The sequence below is a fragment of the Vicia villosa genome, linkage group LG2 (genome assembly GCF_029867415.1).
Source record: "Vicia villosa cultivar HV-30 ecotype Madison, WI linkage group LG2, Vvil1.0, whole genome shotgun sequence".
NCBI classification, from domain to species: domain Eukaryota; kingdom Viridiplantae; phylum Streptophyta; class Magnoliopsida; order Fabales; family Fabaceae; genus Vicia; species Vicia villosa.
Window position 1 is genome coordinate 8,774,561 of NC_081181.1, and position 21,740 is coordinate 8,796,300.

Here is a 21,740-nt window from a genome sequence, read left to right on the forward strand (position 1 = left end):
TCGGACAAAGGGTTTCCTCGAATTATGTGTCATTTTTTATATAACCACAATCATTCTAATTAAGAATTGAATATATATATATATATATATATATATATATATATATATATATATATATATATATATATATATATATATATATATAATAATAATAATAATAATAATATTAATTAAATTTAATAAATAAATATAGTATTTATTTGGATTAGTGTAAGTATTATACCAATTAATTAACCTACACGGTTACTTGGATTAGTCTATATATATAATAGTGTGAGCGTGTATTTTGTTCTATCAATGCAATTTTGTCTAGATTAAGTGAGAGAGTGAATTCAGGTGAGAAGAAAGAAGAAAGAAAAAATGGAGAACAAGAAAGAGTCCAACACGATAGAACTCTCAAAGCTATCGTTTGATTGCATCAATGTTGAAACAAAAATAGGAGCACTGAGACTTTATATTAATTCAACCAGACCTGTTTTTGGGGTGAAAGGATTGAAGAAGCAGATAGAAGATATGAAGATACTGCAAGAAAAGTTAAAGGAGATGAAAGAAAGGCAGAAGGAATTGATCGTTGAACTCATTAATCACAATCATAAAAGAAATTGAAGGCGTTTGGTTATGTATATTCATAGAGGTTGATATCTTTCTTTCTTGTTCCTGCTTTGTGTTCTTTAATTTCTTGTTCATAGAAGGAATTGAAGGTCTTGAAACGAAGAAGATGTAAAAATCTTTATGTACATTCATTGTAGTTCTGTGCTATTTTTTGTTTTTTGTTTCAGTAATTTGCAAATACTCACAATGAGAGAATGCTCATGATAATTTTCTTCTGTTATTTCTGTCAATTCCTTTCAGCTTCTAGAAACAATGAATACAGTCTAATCAAGTTTATGAATCTGCGACTATTGTAAATGTAAATGGCCAATGCAGTAACTCTAACGATAGAACAAAAATTTCATGCTCAGGAACCTACCTTGATTATTTAATAGATTAACCATAATCATTTAAAAGCTTTTAAGATACAATAACTATGTGTTTAATCAATTAAAAGATTTTCTTGTCTATTAACAGATCACTTACCATGCTGTAATCAGACACAGTTTTATGAAATCAGACACATTTTTAAAAGTTTTTTCTCTTTAACTGTTTGTGTATGATTGCCTTAGTGATTTTATATTTTAAATGATCACTCTACCCCGCTAAGCACAAGACTAAGCAACCTTTCACACTTGGTTCAACAACTTGATCTCAAGAAAGATAACTTGAGTAAGCTACACAACACAAGCAAGGAACACCCAAAACTAAAGAAAATCAACACATTATGAAGACAACATAGAGGGAAGATGTAACACATCTAATAGAACTCAAGAGACCGATAGGAAAATAGAACCAATAATAAACTCTTACCAGCTTTTCCACTTGGAAACCAGACAAGTCCAACTCATTTGGAAAAATGGTATAACTAGCTCGGCTAATGAGGCTCTAAGTCTAGACAAATTAGTTAGCAACACCCCATGAATGAAACACTAGCACTCCATCAAATGTAGAGTAATGAGTCATGGTATTATCGGTAATTAACCCAATCTAACGATTGGGGATATATAGTTTAAGGTTTAGTGTATAATTTACATAGTGCAAGTAAAACGAACAAATTATTTTTACTAATCTTCGATCAACTACTTTTACTAGCATATATCTACATGGACCAATTGAACAAACTTATGGCTAAATAATTTTTACAAAACGAGTTCAACTTGTTTAGTCAGTTAACCAAACAAAACGAAAGAGCGCGCGACGCGCCCTCCAGCGCGCGTAGCGCCCTGCACCAGAACAGCAGAATTATTTCCTCTTGCTCTTGCAGCCATGTCTTCGACACTTTATTCCTCAAGGCTCCGAAAATGCAAGAATACCTACAAAAATACAACAAAACTATCAAACGGTATAAAAGTGTATGAAAATACAAGTATTCGTAAAGTACACGTAATTACACAAAAACGGGGGATTATTCAAATGGTATTAACAAAAAGCATCGATAAGTGCCACTATTTACATACACAAAATAACTACAATTTGGCACTTAACAGCCAACAAGTTCGCGGCGCCAACCCTATGCACGCGGCGCCAACCGGCGATTTCAGAAACCCCAACCTGCAGAAAACAACATTCTATACATCCCAAATGCCCTCAAAATCATACCAGTACGAATTTCAGAAAATGAACCACACATACAACACAATTTGCACATTTACACATACTTCTAATCATGCTTAACATCATTATTCAACACTAATCATCATTCACAACATAAATCGAACCAAAGTTCTATAAACCCTAAAACCCCAAACCCGACATACAATCCAATTCAGAATCCTAACATACAAACTTTATTGAATCATTCATACAACTCATAATAGAGGTTAATGAGAAGACTCCACCTTACCTCGATGTCGAATTCTTGGATGCTCTTGCTCTTCGCACTTGCTCTTCTCCCAATTTCACGTTCAGCCTTCTCTTCTCCTTTTTGGTTCTCTTTTCACAAAATTTTCCTCTTTTCTATTTTATGAAAAATATAACCTTATTTTAGAAAAAGGCTTCGCAACTGACACACCCCCCAATTGCTACTTGCGACACTGACCCATTAGCCTCATCAATCCATATTTCCCAATTAATTCAATTAATTATAATATTTAACTAAAAATTAATTAAATTAAATAAAGAAATTTATGGGGTGTTACACAACGCTTTGATGAATGCGGTTGATACCGTCTTCCCGACATCGACCGCGTTACTTTGTCGGTATCACATAACTTGCAACGTGAGAAGTAAGTTGAAACCCGCAGTTGGGACAAAAGATAGGTCGGATGAAAACGGTAAAGTTATCAAAGCCGGTGTTGTGGTTGAGAGGATAATGGTGGCATGGAGAGAAATTTTAGATGCATACTCTGAAGAGGTGTATACCGAGAAATTGGTACACTTTAGGTCTTTGTGTGGTTCCATTAAGACTTTTTGTCATTACGTCGAATCCACCATTCTTGACAAAGTAAGAGAAAAAGTCATGTGCGCTTGGACAAATGGAGTTAGACATCTTGGTTGCACCACGACTAACCGAGTTGAATCCGCACATGCGGTCTTCAAGAGGTGGTTGGGTGATAGTAAGGGAGATTCGTGTCGGGGATGGGACACCGTGAACCAAATGCTTGAAAATCAACACAATGAAATTCAAACATCGTTCGGTCGGAGCAAGACGGTTATGGAACACCGGTATAAGGGCCAAATTTTATTCTCCCAATTGATTTACAACATATCCCGAACGGGTTTGAATTTTTTGTTTCATGAAGCGAAGAGGTCGAAGACCACGGGGCCGGATAGTTCTTTATGTGGGTGTACCATTAGAAATACATACGGCCTTCCATGTGCTTGTATACTTTCATAAAAGAAGAAGTTGAATTCACCAATACGCATGGATGAGGTAGCCGACCATTGGAAGAAACTTCGTTTTGATGATTTTGACCCGCCGAAAGAAAATGACTCCAAAATCACCATCTCCGACGAGTTGGAAGTGATAATGGAGAAGTTTGCTAAAGCGGATGACACCACGAAAATGCACATAAAAGAACAATTGCGAAAAATTGCATTTCTGGAGACCACCAATTTGAAACCGCCATCTCAACCGGTTAAAATGAAAGGCGCGCCGAAAAAGTCCAAAGTTACACAAGAAGACACGTCAACAAAACGATCTCCTTCCTACTTTGAACATGTTGATGCATCATTCCCGGATTCACCGACACCGAAGTCCAAGTGTAGTGGTAACAAAGGAGCCAGTATTTTGAAGCGACCTCGCACACCGCCGATCAAAAAATCACCGATTGTCTACATTGATGAGATGCCACTTTTTATGCACAAATATATCGATAACATCGTTGATGTTGGAGGCGACGGCAATTGTGGATATCGGGCCGTTGCAGGTTTGCTCGGTAAAGGGGAAAATAATCACACTTTAGTCCAACGGGAACTCATTGCGGAGTTGACTTCGTATCGGGACATCTACGGCCGACTATATGAAAATCAAGAAAAGTTTGCGAAAATTCATGATGCACTTGTTCAATCACTTACCGGTATCGCTCCTGTTTCGAAATGGATGTCATTCCCCGAAATGGGTCATCTAATAGCAAGTGCATATGATATGGTGTGCGTCGATTTGACGAGGTTTGGACTAAGTGAGACTTTCTTTCCACTTCATAGTCGACCTCCGTTGGACGCATCGAGCTGCATCATATGCATCGGGTATCTACGATCGCGGCACTTCGTCCAAGTGTTTTTGAAACCGGGGTGTCCTATACCGGCTACTTCTTGTCAATGGACGGCACATCATTCAAATGAGGCGGAGACTTGGCCGGATCCGTTCGTTTCAAGAATGGCGGAGTTTGAAGAAATGATGAGCCAGGAGCGCGAGCAAAATAGAGAGCGGTCGAAGAACGTACCTATTTTGGACTTAGGATCCACCGATTGGTTCGGTGAATTTTAGTTTGTTCTGGGTCGTTTTTTGTTTGTAATGACCATTTTTGTATGCATTGTTGATAATCATGTAAAATCGGACCGATTCAATACATATATAATATAATTATGTTTTATGTCATCATTGGCTAATTTATGTGTATTTTGAATTCCTTTTGTATTTTTTACACAAAACACTAGTCTGCCTCCAATTTTCGGAAGTTCATTTCCGAAAAGTCCACTGAGGCCGGATAAGGTTTGTTGGGCCATCATTGCTCCAATAAGTCTATAAATACAACACATTCTTCTTCATCCTCTTCACACCACAAAACACAAATGACACAAACCTACCCCCACCTAGAAGTCGTCTACTTCACCACCGGCTACCCGTTGCCGTTCCAATTTCGCTTCTCGCGCGACACGCCGTTTGCGGAGTTGATAACGTAGCTCCACATGCTATTGCAATATCCCGAAAATCAAAAGGTTGTCAAGCTCGAGTACCGCTCGCCATCGCATAACAACGAGGGAGGCATTGAATTCACACCTTTTGAGATCAAGAACGACGAAGATTTAGCGGTTTTGTGGACAACGTTCGACCGATTTTCTTCGAAGGGTCCGATCGAATTGGACGCGAAACTTCAAAGATCGGTGGCCGACGTTATCAAAATGTTGACTCATCCTCACCTACCCGTGTTTAACAATATGTAACTTTAATCTTATGTATTATGATCGATGTAATCTTCATCCGATTAAATAAAGCGAATCGTTATTGTTTGTTATTTTTCTTCTGTCCAGACCTTATTTCGGAAGTTCATTTCCGAATTCCTCTAAGGGGGGTGAATTCGGAGATGAACTTCAGAATTCACCAATTTTCTGAAAATTAACACTATTTTGGAGATGCATCTCCGAAATCAATATTTTTCATTAAAATATTCAACTTTTCAGAGATTCATTTTCGAAAACACCTTTTTTCCAATAAAAGTCCGTTTTCGAAAATAAACTTCTGAAACGACGGGTATTTTCGTAAATTCGCCAGAGGTGACCAAGAAGGATAGGAGGTGGGTAAAGAAATTTTCTGAAGTTTTTACCTTTCAGAGGCTACATGCAAAGTTTTTTGAAAAGATTGTAACTAAATACTTTTTTAAACATTAATTATTTTAATTAATTCAATTTGGTAAAGATGAACTTTTATTTGTGTTGTAGGGTTTGATGGGTAAAATATCAAATGATGGTACCTTAACGTCATGCCATATTGGTAGAAGCGATTGGAACAGAGGATCATGGTGATAATGCCCATGGTTTTGGAAGAAGGGTCGAGTTAAGGATAATTTTTAGTATATCACCAAAGAGTAAAAAAAATAATGCGCAAGTGTTTACGATGATTTCCGGTAAACAACCGCTAGTCCTCAAAACTATGAATATACTTTGGTTACTTGCAGGATCGACTAGATTGATCCTAGGACATGTGTCGAAAAGTTGTATTTTATGATGTCTTGGTTCATACTTCTCTTGGTTTTAGTATCTTTTATAATGTGATGGTATAACTCTATGGATGACTACGAAATGAAACTAAGTAAAAATGTAAAGAAACATAAATTAGTTAGACAATAATCATAAATAAACTTTGACGAGAATGTAAAGGAAATTAAACTGCGAATATAAAAATACTTGACAAGAAAGTAAAGGAAATTAAAGATACTTTGATCTTATAATAGAAAGAAAAACATATATATAAGGTGTTGGTGTTACACGTACATTTCTCAGCGAAAACTCTTTCTCTAACGCTTGACACTTGAGTGATTTGTGAGTAATTTGTACAAAATGAACACCCTGGATCCTACTACTAAGACCCTTATTTATACTAATTCGACCCTAACGGTCCTACACTAACGAAACGCCACGTTGCTCGTATGCATGCGCTTTGAATCCCTGGGGCTCCACCTGTCCTCCTTGATTCAAACGAAACCTTTCGAATTTCAAATCTTCCCGCTTAACCTTATTCGATCTGTGACAACGTGTCTTTCGTGAGAATGTATTAAAATACCTTAAGTCTCAACAACCTTTGTATTTCGAAGATTACTCAAGGCTTCGAAGACTGTATATCTCGATTCAGCTTCTATTTAGGAACCTTCATTATATATAACATTCTCAAAAAATAGCTATTCAAAGCCATTCTTTCTCCGAAACATACATCTTCGAAGAATATATACATTATTCGAAATCTCCAGCTAACAAATTGCCCCCAATAAATGCCTGTTTCGGACAATTAATAGAAATAGGCATTTCTTGACATTATGAGATTTTGATCTCCTCGCAACCTTTTGAGTTCCAAGACTCTGAATAACGTCACAATCATTTATGACCTTTCTTTCAAAGACGTCTTGTCATTTTCAAAAACGTCCCTTCAGGACGTGTGTTCCCACGTCTTTAACACTATTCATGATTATTGTTCCTAGATACTAGGAGTAAGGCTAATAATTGTTTGACCGTCAGAAAAATAAATCAACTGCTGACGCGTGTCTCATTAACTCCACTAATTAAATAATAAAATAGAGATTTGAAAGGTTTTTACTAAACCTTTAAATACAAGGACTTCAATGTTTAGAGTATTTTCTTCTTCATTCACCTTCGTTTCTTAACATATCCAAACGTAAAAAAACCCTTTTTATTCCAACTCTATTTCTGAAGCCATTCATCCATGGCGTCTTCCACTTTTTAAAACCCGACAACGGAAGCAATAGACGCTCTTCAACCTGTCCATCAACTCCAACGCCCTACACAAGTGGGAAATCAGCAATACATTCCAGAGTCAAATCTGGAAGAAACTCGGGCTATGTATGCTTCCTAGGTAATTATCCCTTTCCTTCGTTCAGAAAAAACTCATGCCTTCATGGGCCCTCTACCTGATCGTGACAATCCTCTTCAAAATAAATTTTTCCTGTTTACTATAAGACCAGGCCTTGAGTTAGTAAAAACAAGATAGATAAAGAGGGTAAACCACTCCTTGCTGAAAATACCCCCATGAAAGGCGCTTCGACTGAAGCTTCTGCAGTCCCAGAGAAAATTAGGTTAGAATACATGACTAAAATTCTTAAGGATTTTAGGGCAATCCCTCTATCAAAAGATCCTGAGCTTTATTACGCTTGGTTAGCTAAAGTTGAAGCCAAAAAGGCTCCGTTTTGGAAAGAATTAGGGATTTATGATTTAATCCAATTATCAAAAATAGATTTAGAATACAACCAAACCATGTTAGTAGCATCTATCTATTTCTGGGATGCTTCCAATAATACTTTCCATCTCCCATGTGGGATGATTATCCCAACTCTTTTCGACATAGTTGCTATCACAGGGCTGCGACCAACAGGGGAAGTCTTTGACCCCAATTATATGGATATCGATACCATACAGCTTAGGGAGATTAAAGCCACCTATACCGTATTCACTATAAAACATCATGACAAAACGAATGATGAAGTATCAGACGAAGAGCACATTGCATTCTTGGCACTCTGGCTTTTGAGGTGCGTCTTCTATTCCAGGTCCCTTCAGGTAGCCAAAAGGTATCTTTGTATGGCCAATCAACTTAATGCTGGAAAAAGTTGAACTTGAGCCAACTAATCCTAGAGTATCTCTACGAAAGTCTTGGCGAATCAGTGGACTTCATCAAAGACTTCAAGACTGGGTTTTCTTAACTTTTCGCTGGACCTTTTTGGTTATTGCAGTTGTTGCTTAATGCCACCTTTGAAGCTTTTCTTCCGAATAAAGGCATTGTTGATGAAAATACATAACCATTCAAAATTGAACAGTCGAAGGCATTGTCCCACAATGATAGGAGTATACACCCTGAAATTTCAACAAAAAAACAATCAACACCGTCTTTAAATAAGTAACTAAATTTCGACTTGAGTTATTTCAATACAATTCCTGTAGACACAAGCTTTATCGTTCACTGTCGGATGATATAGTTATGTATTCACAGTCATCTCTTTGAACATCAGGGGCATCCGAATACGCTACGTTCTTACCCTTCAGTTTGTCGCTGCATCCAACATCACCTTCGCGGTGACCTACTCTTTTAAGTTTCCCTTTCTTTTTCTCACTAATAACCACACATTGACTCTTTAGATTCAAACTATCTTCACCGTCCTGAACTTTCTTCTTTCCTTTCTCCACAAATTGCTTGTCCTTCATCACGTTTGTTGTGACCTCATCCAGACTACGATTCCAGGAATTAAGTATATCATAACAGAGTCCAATTAAATACATAATGCTTAGTATCCTACTTGGTACCTATTCAACAAGATTTTTTTATGGTAAAATACATGTTCATATTAGTAAAAACCAAAACAAAAATACCTTCGGGATTCAGATGATCGAAAAGATGATCGGTAAATTGATGCATGATAACTTTTGCTTCCAGCACCACCAGCAATGACTGGAGCATTTCGTTTCCCCTTCCCTTTCGCACTCCCTCTTACACAATCTTCACCAATCAAAACACCTTTAGCCTTTCCTGACGGTTCTTCATCCTCCAGCCCAGGTTCGGTTTTCACCTTCGATGCCTATATTTCTTCCATTGCCTCTCTGCTTTCATTATTCACACGGGCTAACTCCTCCAACATTTGCTTCAGAATGAAGCTTCGGGTGCGTTTCCCAGGGTTTTTCATTTCATGGGAAGCATCTTCAGGTCTACATAACGAAAATATTTGTAACTGATAATGGCATCCTCATCTTTGATCAGCAAATATGTTGTGATTGAAGACCCAAGTTCAGTTGGGTATAGGTTATAAATAGAAGACCTTGTAACCTAGAAAAAGAAGACAACCACCTAGTAGAAAAGATGTAATCTTTAGGGTTTGTTAAGGTAAACCTCCCGGCTTGTGGGAAGGTTACCTATATGATCCTCGAAGCCTGTAGGCAAGAGGAGTATTGTTCTTGGAGGAAGCTTTGAAGTAACTCCAGGTTCGTGGTCATAATCAAGGTTCTTGGCTAGGGATTGTCATGGAAGTATGTCTTCCAAACCGTTTTATCTTTGGGATTAGAATGGGTTGGATATTGAGTCGTTTCTACAGCTGCTGGGACTGGAGAATTGTACAACATCATTGCGATGATCAGAAGTGGGATGGAGATATTCCATATCTAGGGAGGACCTAGGTAGAAGGGTCATTGGGTAGGGATTAAGTGAGGGGTTATAAGCTTGGGATTAGTTTAGCTCCGAATTAATACTGTTGATAGTGCACTTCATTCCTGGCTTGGTATGCCCCTAGAGTAGGTGTGATTTCATCGAACTGGGTTAACAATTTCTGGTGTCATTTACTTTTCAGTTTGACATAATTCGGTGCATATACCTTGCTGATGTTTCTTGACAGATCACATGTCTCAACATCTTTCACGACATCTGGATCTGTTACGCCAGAATTTCAACGACGATATTCACAAACCCTAATCGGAGTAAACAGTGAATCCTGCTTCCCAAACGAGGCATGCAGTGGATAACACCAACAACGGAAGAAAATCTTACCTTGAAAGGGCCGTGTTGATTGTAGGTGGCGATTGGTTGAGTGAGTCTCCTTCCATGGTGTAGCTTGTAGAAGCAGGGATGAATCTTCGGTGAATCCTTTTCCAACAAAATCGGATTCAACTTCTCCAATATCACTTCGATCAATGAAGAAAGAAAATGAAACGGTTTCCTCTTCACCGGTGGATTTTCCAAAACCGTGACTACGTTTTTCAAGCTGGAAAAAATATTAAAGGGTATAATTTCGTTTCAATAAGTTTATATTATTTCCGATTTTAACTTTTTTATACCATTTTCTTTATAATTATTTAATTCTTTATAAGTTTACTAAGTTTAATACCAATTTCATAACAATTATAGTTTTATCTTATTTACTATTTCAATAAATTATTTACTAAGTTTTCTAAAAATTTCATCACAACTATATTTTTATCTTATTTTTATGATACAGCTCATTTTCCCAACAATGCATGTATTTGATAAACCTGGTTTAACCGGTTTTTTTTTTTTGCCATTTTCTATTAATTCTTAATATAACTTCGAAATTTCTTCTAATACCTCCTATTTTTTTTTAAAAAATATCATTGTATTTATATGCCAATATATATCTAATAAATTCGGTCCAACTGACATTAGAACCCGTCCGAAGAGACGATTCCATATAGTATTGCAGAGACTTTGGTAGCATAGCATGCTCTAGTATTCGTTGTATAGTTGACTAAAAAAATATCTTAAAACTAAAATGAAAAGTCTTCAAATATTGAAGGCTAAGCCATAAAATGGTAGGTAGGTAGGAGCTTTGTTTAGGTACATTAGGCGCGTTGGGTGTACGTGTACCCGCCATTCATCACTTCCAATTCTTCTCCATTCCCATACCTACCACCCACCACCTCATTTTCTATATATTACAACCCACCATCACATCACAATTCACAACACAACAAACCGCATTGCAATTATCTCATCATTATTTTCTATAACTAACTACCAATGGCAACTCCGTCGGTAACCGCTTTGGAGATCGAGAACTACCAGTTCCCTCCCACCGTCAAACCTCCGGGATCCGATCACACCTTCTTCCTCGCCGGTGCCGGAGAGAGAGGTCTTCAGATTCAAGACAAATTCGTCAAGTTTACCGCTATTGCTGTTTATTTGCAAGGTATTGCTGTTCCTTTTCTTGCTGAGAAATGGAAGGGGAAGGATAGTCATGAGTTGACGGAAACTGTTCCCTTCTTCAGGGATATTGTTACAGGTACACCTTCTACTTTCTCTCTGAGCTGTTTGCATTGATTTAGGGGTTAGGGTTTATGAAGTGATTTTAGCTTATTTCTATAATGGCTTATAAAAAAGCACTTAATTATTTGTATGGAAAAGGTTGACTTTTTAAAATTAAAAAGTATAGTTTCACTTTGTGTGTGTGTGTGTTTTTTTTTTTTTATAGAAAGAGCTTATGTATAAGCATTAATGTTGCAAAAGCTTAGTTAAGTTGATTATTGATCTTACGGAATAGCTGAAAATTATTCATTTTCATTTAGCCAGAGGAAGCTCCCTTTTATGGTGATAGAAAACTAACTTGAGAAGCTTCAAAATAACAAGACGCTAACATTAGGATTAGCCTATGTTTGGAGCCTGAAAAATTGATTTCGGATGTCTAAAATTGAATTTAAGTAGCGTGTTTAGTTACTCTCGCCATAGTTGATTCAAACTTTAAGTTAGGTCGGACATGTTTGGTTCTGCAGCGAAGAAAATTGATTTTGAGTGAATTGATTATGTAAAATCAATTTTGACTAGAAGTGAGTTGAATGTAAAGTGATTTATGTTTGGATAAATTTATGCAAAAGTGACTTACACATGAAGTTTAAGTGTAAAAATCAGTTTATACTCAAAAGCTACAAATCGTAATTTTAAGTAGAATCAATTATGGAGGCAGAGTCAGTTCTACTTTAGAAAAAACAAACATCTCAAAATCATGTTTACACAAGAAGGGTTAGTTGCATTTTCATCCTTGAACATAAGTATCATCTCTTATTAGATGCAATATTAGTCACACTAGTTTGTATGCTCAATGTTGTCGAGAGTCTTTTCATGAAATCGTCATGATGTTGCTAGTACTATGCGACTGGGCTAAAGGAAGTTGTTAGTTCATCAGAGTTTTGCAAAAACCTCTTCATGTCTCTTTTCCAAAACAAGTTTTATTGATTTAAATGAACTTATGTTAAATTAGTTATCTTTAGTTTGTTGCGTGCTAACTGCTAAGTTATACTTTGAATCTGTCTTATTTGTTGCAGGTCCATTCGAGAAGTTTATGCAGGTGACAATGATCTTGCCGTTGACGGGGCAACAATACTCCGAGAAAGTTTCAGAAAACTGTGTAGCCATTTGGAAATCACTTGGAATTTACACCGAAGAAGAAGGCAAAGCAATTGACAAGTTCGTTTCTATTTTCAAAGACGAAACATTCCCACCAGGCTCCTCTATTCTCTTCACTGTATCACCCAAAGGATCAGGATCATTATCGGTTAGGACCGCCAAAATCTAAAATCTAATTCATTGCATGTTCTGCACAGTTCCTTATTATTTTTTAATTGAAAACAGATAAGTTTCTCGAAAGATGGATCCATTCCTGAGGTCGAGTCTGCAGTTATAGAGAATAAACTACTTTCACAAGCCGTGCTTGAGTCGATGATAGGCGCGCACGGCGTCTCCCCTGCAGCAAAACAGAGTTTGGCTTCCAGATTATCTGAGGTATTCAAAGGAGCTGGTGATGCTAAAAACTGATTATATCACCAAACAGAAGATGAATGTCTGTTCTGCAATAAAGACCAAGCCCAAATTATATCTTAGGTCCACTTTTATATTATCTCTTAAAGACTTATTTAGTGTAATAATCAAGAATGTATTGTATTTGTTTGAAGTTGTAATATTAGTTAAAAAAATTAAGGTAAGAAATGCAACATTCTATAATTTTATTAAGCCAATTATTTCAAATAATGGCATAAAAGTACACAAAATGCAGAGACAAGACAATTTATTTGAAAAGAAAATAACATTAAACCTATGACATATAGATGTCACATGGATTATTCAAAGATTATGAACTTTGTCTTGATGATCATAGACAACTGCTAACAATTCTCAGTTTCCAATTTTGAAGTTGTCATTCTTCAAAAACTCATAGAACCTTGTAGCCAAACTCTCTTTCAACTCAGGCGAAACCGGAATTTTGCCGATCATACTCTCCAAGACCGCCTCCGAAACCGGCTTATTGTGAACAACTGTATGCTCATGTTCAGGTATTGTCACATCTTTGGAGAAACTAAGCTGTGATGAATTTGTAGATAAGTTATTAAAATGTGTTGATTGAAAGAGTTAAAAGTAATAATAAATATTAGTGACTAATTTTGTTATACTAACCGCTAAAGTTCCCTTTGGTGATTGTCTGAAAAAAGCAGCAGACCCTGGTGGAAAATTTTGATCCTTGAAAGCTTCTCTTAACTCTTGAATGGCTTTTTCTTCTTCCTTACCATATAATCCATCAGATTCTATATGGATTATGCAATTTTCCGACACTTTTCTCACATATTCAGGACCTGATAGTGTTCTCAACTTTATGCTTCTAATCAGTTTCTCAAAGGGACCTAATTAAACAAACCATTCAAAAATATCCTTAATTGCGCGTGCAAGACGATTCTTAAACAAACCATTCTCAAATAGAATTTCTATTTGATTTTTTACACTTAAATTGTGATTAACCTCAACATGGTGTACGAAAACTTAAAACGGTTTTTTTGTCAAAAATAACTATAATCTACTATTTTTTGTTAATAGGAAGAAGAATAATTTGACAGTTTAAAACTTAAAAAAGTCTCAAATTATTTGTCATAGTTAAATTATAATACAATACAGTCTTTATTTGATTTGTCACACTTAATTTGTGATTAATTTCAACATAGTGCCCGTAAACTTAAAACGATTTTGTCAAAAATAACTATAATCCACTTGTTTGTCAAAGGAAGAAGAATAATTCAATGTTTAATGTTTAGTTTTAAGTTTGTAGTATCTAAATTGTTTCAAGGTAGTATCTAAAATTGATTCAAGGTGTTGAGTTCGTTTAATTTTTTTCAGAGTACAATTAGTTATGCGTTTTCAAAATTGAGTATACTTTAAATACTTCAAATTAAAATTTATAATTTAAAAAATTTAAATGAGTTTAAATTTCGTATTCAGAAATTTATCCGGACATACATACTTTAGCTAACCCAAATAAATTTTAAAAATTTAATTTATTTAAAATTTTTATTTAAAAATTTAATTTATTTAAAATTAATTATTTTCACACGAGAATCAAACAAAAGCTCAATATAGTATATAAGTTTGTACTCAAGGTGATGGATGGATGATTATATAATTTTTTATAATTTAGAATTAAATATATATTTTTTTCTCTATAAAATTATGAAATTTTATTTTTGATCGTTATAAAATAATGTCATATTTTGTTTCCTAGAGAATTATTGTGCACGTAGTTTTAGTCTTTGCTGTTAAACTAATGTTTATTTTTGAATCATTAGTTTGCTGATATGTTTAAAATAATATAAAATTATTTTTATCATTATCTTTTGAAATTTTGAAAAAGGAAAATACTTAGATACAATTCCTTAGATGTGTTTTGTACTGTTTTTCACTAAAAATATGAAAAATATATAATTTTCTCTTTCACATGCAATTTTTTTTATATATTCACTCTTTAAATGATGTTAAAGTATACTTGTCATATTTTCATTGACAATTATCATAAACCACACTTAAAAAATGGTATGTAAATTTTTTCCTTCAAAAAATTTATATTTAATTTTTCTCATTTTAAAAAATTATAAAATTTAGTATATAAACCATTTACATTAATCTAAATATATATAAATAAAATTATTAAAAATTTACAAATTAAAGAATAATTAAATTATTTTAAAAATTTTAAAAAATACTTGAAATTTATAGAGACTACATAAAATTTTTATAGAGACTAAAAATAAGAATTTGCTTTATATGTGTTCGGTGTCGCACTCAAAGCTAATCAATTATTAAAGCTAATCAATTATGGGTAATGCTAACTTGTGCCCCAAGGGCACATGTTTAGAAATCTATAAATGGAATGTTTGTGTTGGATATAGAAACTTTGTGTTTGAAAATTGTGTATTGATTTGATTAAAAGTTCATAGTTAATTTATTAATTTACTTTTTCAATACAAACATTCCATTTATATTTTCTTAACATGTGCCCTTGGGGCACAAGTTAGCATTACCCATCAATTATTGCTCTTACTTTTTTATTGTATTTTAAGCTTTAATTAGACATGATCTTTTGTTTCATAATTGCATTTAATGGTGGGAATATCATTTTGTTTAAATAGATCAAATATAGATTAAAAGAATTAAAGTTTTAAATGTGATCTATTACATCTCTTATTTTAAGTTTGATCAAATCTTTTTTAAGATATAGTATGTTAAAACGTATTTTTTATATGGATTATATGGGTCATCTTATTATAAAAAAGTTAATTATTTTTTTTTCAATACATTAAATATATTTTTTTAAATAAAAAATTCGTCTTTTTAATTTTTTAATTTCTTAAATAGTGTTTAACTTATTTTTTTATTCTCTTAATCAGTATTGCATAAATACACTCGTTAGATATTTCTTATTTTATATTATGATTTTAAAATTTTAAAGTTAATTATTCTACTAAATGAGTAAAGTACCATAAATTTTTATTGAAAAAACATCTATCATTTCATATAAATTAAAAAAAAATGAAAGAAAAATTACTCAATTATTTTATTACTATTTTTATTTGCGCGCTTCTATTATCATAAATATAAAATAAAGAGTACCAACTTTAAAATTTTGAAATGATGCATATAACATTAGTTAGATGATATAATTAAAAATAAACAATCAAAACTATATTAAAAAAATTAAAATTGATCACTAGTGTGGGACATTTTTTTTATAAAAGATGTGATCAATATCATGGAGCAAAATAGGCACATATTAAAAGATAATAAATTTAGATAAGTGTAAAAGACTTATCCATAATTCATTTCACATATATTAAAAAACTAACTATACTATCCTTATTACTCTATCCATTTGTGCACTTCTATTATTATAAATATAAATAGAGAATATATACTAACATTGATATTTTGAAATGATGCACAATTCATTTTTATATATGTAGAGTTTATTTAATACATAAAATTATATTAAAATGTAACAAATATTATAGAACAGAATATTAAGAAATAATAAATTTAGATAAATATAAAAATTTATCCATAATTCATTTTTATATAAGTAGAGTTTATTTAATATATAAAAGTTAATAACAATAATAAGTAAATAAATAATATTATTATATTCAAATTTTTAAATCGTATCGTCGTTTCAAACTTGCAAAAGGATGGAATTATTTAAGGAATTTTAACCATAAATTAACAGTGAAATGGATATATACTTTTTTTACAATAAATTAAATACACATATTTTTAATTTTTTTTACCATTTTAAACACTTAAAGAGTATCTTTAGGACACTGGTTAACATTTCCGATTAAGCTTAATAATTATTTCCACTTAAGTTACCTTTGATGATGTCTCTATAGAAATCAAGAGATTCAATGAGTTCATCTGGAGTCTTTCCCTTCCACTTAGGAATGAGTGATGCTACACCTTCCTCTTCCAAATAAACTCCTATAGTAGTGAACTTCACAAACTCTCCATCAATGTATAAACCTCTCACTCCTACAATAACAACAATAACACCTAATACTTTTAGACTACAAGTATACTAAATTTCTCATTATATCGCCATCTAGAAAATGTATCAGTTGCAATTAATATAATAATATAATAACAAAATGATCAAAAAAATATAATGAAAAAAACCTGCGCCAGCGAGGAAATAAATCTTGGTGGTGGTCGGAGATGTCAACAGTGCCGGAAATTCAACATGATCCACAGTCACTCCAGTGATAGATGATGCTGTCGCCATAGCTACACCTTTGTTCTAGCGGTGGTTTTTCAAGTGTTTTAGTTTTAAGTTTGAGATTTCATACTGAATGAGTAGTGTTTATATACAAGAATTATGAGTATAAATTATTGACAGCAGCCTGAAAAATCTGCTTAATATATAATCCCTCAATTATTATATATATATATATATATATATATATATATATATATATATATATATATATATATATATATATATATATATATATATATATATATATATATATATATATATATATATATAGCGTATCATATGAGAATGACATTTTTATATGAGAACATGAGAATGAATCTGAACCATTAGATTTTAAAATAAATGGTCGAGATTATGTGTTAATCTTTTTTTTCTTCTCCATAATTTATTTTAATAATGAAGGAGACAGAAAAAAAGATTGACATATAATATCGACCATTTTTTTTAAAATCTAATAATTCAAATTCGTTCTCATGTTCTCGTATAAAAATGTCATTCTCATATGATATGTCTTTCTAATAATTTTTTTGTTGTAGTATTTAGTACATGTTATGCCATTCGATAGTTTATCTATGCCTATCTAGATTTGATACTCTTTTATTTTTTTCTTATAATTTTTTCTATAATTTATCTTCTCATATGATTAGTAGAAAATAATTTTATAAAATAATTATCATTATATTTTCTAATACACATACAAACACATATATTAAAATAGTTATAATAAAAAACCGACGAATATTCTCATTAATCTTAAAATAATAATATGAGAGATGAATTATCAAAAATATATTATAGAAGGTTGGATAAATCGACCCGGAGTCATTACTATTTTGGGCTTGCCTGGAATACTGGGAATTCGACTTCGTTAGTCCATCTCTTTAATATTAAAATTGAAACAAACTATAATAAATACAAACATGTTACAACAACAGACTAAGAAGTGCATGAGAAAAGAAAATTCACCGTCACAATAATCAAACAATAAAAATAAAATAAACTTTTTATTCTAAATACTCTATGCCAAAAGAGATAGTTAGTTATGATGAAGATTTGACTCATACAAACACAATAATCTATAATATAAGAAAATTAATGGTTGTGGAAAAGTTCAAAAAACCCTTATTTGATTTTTTGCCACCACATTAAAATTGTGGTTTTTTGGTCATTGTACTATAAAGTTCTTAATTTTATTATTAAAATAAAACAACTCTTATATTTTATCAATCTTATCAAATCTTTCTCTATTCTCTAATTTTTTTTTCTCTTCCATCACTTTCATACTTCTTTCTTCCAAAAAAAATCTATCAATCTATAATATAAGAAAATTAATGGTTGTGGAAAAGTCCAAAATACCCGTATTTGATTTTTTGCCACCACATTAAAATTGTGGTTTTTTGTTCTTTCTACCATAAAGTTCTTAATTTTATTATTAAAATAAAACAACTCTTATATTTTATCAAACTTATCAAATTTCTCTCTATTCTCTTTTTTTTTCTCTTTCATCAATTTCTCACTTCTTTCTTCCAAAAAAAATCTATCAATTTATAATATAAGAAAATTAATGGTTGTGGAAAAGTCCAAAATATCCTTATTTTTGTAAATGATACCTAAACAAAAATGAAGTCTGTATACGGGAAAAAATCTATTATTTTTGTAATAATTTTTATATACGAGAAATTGTATCTATGATCAAATATTTTTGATCAAAAAATGGTATATCGGAAAAAATATATTATTGAACTAAATATTTTAATATACGAAAATTTAATATTGATCAAATATTTTTGTAAATGATACCTAAAAAATTAAAATTAATATTTGTATACGGAAAAAAATCTATTATTTACGAAAAATAGTATTATGACCCAAATAATATTTTATTTAAAAATGGTATACGGGAAAAATTTATTATTGATCTAAATATTTTTATATACGAAATTTATTATTGATCCAAATATTTTTGTAAATGATACCTAAACAAAAATGAAGTCTTATATATTTTTATATACGAGAAATGGTATTTATGATTAGATATTTTTAATCCAAAAATGATATACGAGAAAAAATCTATTATTGAACTAAATATTTTTATATATGAAATAATCAATTATTTATCTGATTTTTTTTAATATTTTTATTTAAAATAAATGATTTATCCAAATTCGCGTAACCGAACAGAACCCATGCGTATGCACGGGTTTGTTACTAGTTATCAACTAAAATAAATGAATATATATGAGAATACAACAACACATATTTATATATTAGTATCATTTATATATACTCTCTCTGTCCCAAATTATAAGAGAAATTCACTTTTTAGATTCATTGAATATTTAATGTATCTAGTCTATAAATAGACCAGATACATTAATTATTCAATGAATCTAAAAATGGAATTTCTCTTATAATTTGGGACGGAGGGAGTATTATATAAAATATATGTCTATTACTATTAAGAAAACAATATGGTTAAACAATTATATAGTTTCATAAATATTTGTTTATTTTATAAATCAACAATAAATTTTTTAAATTTTTATGATGTTTTTAAAATCTTAAAATGATATGATATATTTTAATTTATTTATTTATTTTTAGTATAAATATGGATATTGAGTACATGTATGTATATTTAGGCATCCATAAATAAACATTAATATCCACATAAGTATGAATTAGGACAAGGATTTTTTTTTTCTTCAGAATGCGAAAATAGAGATAGGTATTGTAGTTTATCTGTTCTCTTTCCTGTATGTTAAATATATATGCAATAAAAAATCAACTATAATAAACTAAGATATTAATATCTATCCACGTAATGTTTTTATTAAAAAAAAAAAAAAACACACACATATATATATATATATATATATATATATATATATATATATATATATATATATATATATATATATATATATAATTATCTTAAATAAATATTTATGATAATATTTTAGAACTAACAAAAAAATAATGGTATGTTTTCCATTCAGAAGTCAGAAATGAGTTAGCGGTGATGACGACAGATTAAAGCTTCAGATGCACTGGAGTGGAAGACTTGTAAGATTAACACGTTAACACTCAAGTCAGTATGTGAGGGGGAAGAGTAAAGTGAAATTAAATTTGAAAACTATTATCTCAATTTACGCTTCTAGACAGTTAAAGGTTCATGAAAGGAATTATCCTACGCATGATCTGGAATTTGCAGCAATGGTGTTTGTACTTAATGTTTGGAGGCAATATCTGTTTGATTCTAGATTTGAAGTGTTTAATGACCACAAGAGTTTGAAATACTTGTTCGATAAAAAAGAGTTGAATATAAGGCAGAGGAGGTGGCTCGAATATTTGAAGGACTATAATTTTGGTTTGAATTACCATCCTGGTAAAGCCAATGTCGTAGCTGATGCTTTGAGCAGGAAGTCGTTGCATATATGTTAATGGTTTGAGAGTTAGAGTTGATTGAACGATTATGAGATCTGAGTTTGGTATGTGAACTGACTCATAAAAGTGTGAGGTTGGGCATGATGAAGTTGACCAATGGTATTCTTGAAGAGATCAAAGAAGGCCATAAGATCGATTTGGGATTGGTTGACCGACTTATGTTAAACAATAAAGGTAAAGGTCGTGATTTCAGGATCGACGATGATGGTGTGATAAGATTCATAGACAAAGTTTGTGTATCAGATGCACCCAACTTAAGAAGAGCATTCTTGAGGAAGGACACAAAGGTAGTCTGAGTACTTATCTCGATGCTACAAAGATGTATTAGGACTTGAAGAAGATGTTTTGGTGGCCAAGAAGATGTTTGTCAGAAGTCAAAAGTTGAGCATCAGAAACCATTGGGTTTAATGCAGTCATTGTCAGTTCCTAAGTGGAGCTGGGACAACATTTTGATGAACTTTGATTCTGGATTCTCATGCACTGTGAGAAATTATGATACGATTTGGGTTGTTATGGATAGGTTGACTAAATCGGCTCATTTCATTCCGGTTCGACTTAACTATCCGTTGGAAAGGATAACAGAGCTGTATATTAAGAAGATTGTCAATTTGTATAGGATTCCATCCAGTATTGTATCTGACAGGGATCCTAGGTTTATGTAACACCCTATTCCCCATCGCTATTTTAATTAATAAAATAATTTAGAGTAATCAAAATTTCAACACAACACATCAAGAATAGGATGCTACTTCGTCATCAACATTAAAAACACATATGCTCAAGTTAAAAAACATAGATACATAACACATTCGGGTGACTTAACAACATCATCATTATATTTATCAAACATCAACTTCTTTATTGCAGCAGAAAGAAAACATAGGTACTCGTTCTCCACATTTTCAACTTATCAAAATCCAACATTTAATCAAATAAAAGAGAGTTATAACTACTCCCACCAACTTTCAAATAAACCATAATGCAACAAAATAAAACAAGCATTCATCCTTCCCCGGTGTTACGTATTAGAGCATGACACTGACTCGACACGAACGACGTCTAACCTCGCCTACTGCGGATCACCTGCACGTTACCCACATAGAGGCAACATTCAAACAGAAGGGGTGAGATATCAACAATAATATAATAAAGGGCATAATTATAAGCATACAACATATACCTCAAGTCAGATTCTAAGTTCGACAATTTATAGTCATGTTTCATATTTGATTACAT

At 32.2% G+C, this 21,740-nt stretch overlaps 2 protein-coding genes across 2 annotated transcripts; one reads left to right on the forward strand and one right to left on the reverse strand.

The window, feature by feature from the left end:
- Positions 1–10,876: 10,876 nt before the first annotated feature.
- Positions 10,877–12,982, forward strand: LOC131649044 (chalcone--flavanone isomerase 2). The gene is made up of 3 exons (XM_058918791.1): positions 10,877–11,261; positions 12,298–12,527; positions 12,605–12,982. The coding sequence occupies exons 1-3, from the start codon at positions 11,000–11,002 to the stop codon at positions 12,785–12,787; spliced, it is 675 nt and encodes a 224-aa protein (XP_058774774.1). The 5' UTR covers positions 10,877–10,999; the 3' UTR covers positions 12,788–12,982.
- On the reverse strand, positions 12,782–17,063 carry LOC131649045 (chalcone--flavanone isomerase 1B-1-like). The gene is made up of 4 exons (XM_058918792.1): positions 16,958–17,063; positions 16,655–16,813; positions 13,424–13,647; positions 12,782–13,330 (listed from the first exon to the last, which is right to left on the reverse strand). The coding sequence occupies exons 1-4, from the start codon at positions 17,061–17,063 to the stop codon at positions 13,145–13,147; spliced, it is 675 nt and encodes a 224-aa protein (XP_058774775.1). The 3' UTR covers positions 12,782–13,144.
- Positions 17,064–21,740: the final 4,677 nt, after the last annotated feature.

Coding starts and splice junctions, on each gene's coding strand:
- LOC131649045 (XM_058918792.1), bottom strand. CDS start 17,063: ATGGCGACAGCATCATCTATCACTGGAGTGACTGTGGATCATGTTGAA. Junction 13,648..16,654: donor CTATAGAGACATCATCAAAG/GTAACTTAAGTG, acceptor TTGTTTAATTAG/GTCCCTTTGAGAAACTGATT. Junction 13,331..13,423: donor CACCAAAGGGAACTTTAGCG/GTTAGTATAACA, acceptor AATTCATCACAG/CTTAGTTTCTCCAAAGATGT.
- LOC131649044 (XM_058918791.1), top strand. CDS start 11,000: ATGGCAACTCCGTCGGTAACCGCTTTGGAGATCGAGAACTACCAGTTC. Junction 11,262..12,297: donor CTTCAGGGATATTGTTACAG/GTACACCTTCTA, acceptor TATTTGTTGCAG/GTCCATTCGAGAAGTTTATG. Junction 12,528..12,604: donor AAGGATCAGGATCATTATCG/GTTAGGACCGCC, acceptor AATTGAAAACAG/ATAAGTTTCTCGAAAGATGG.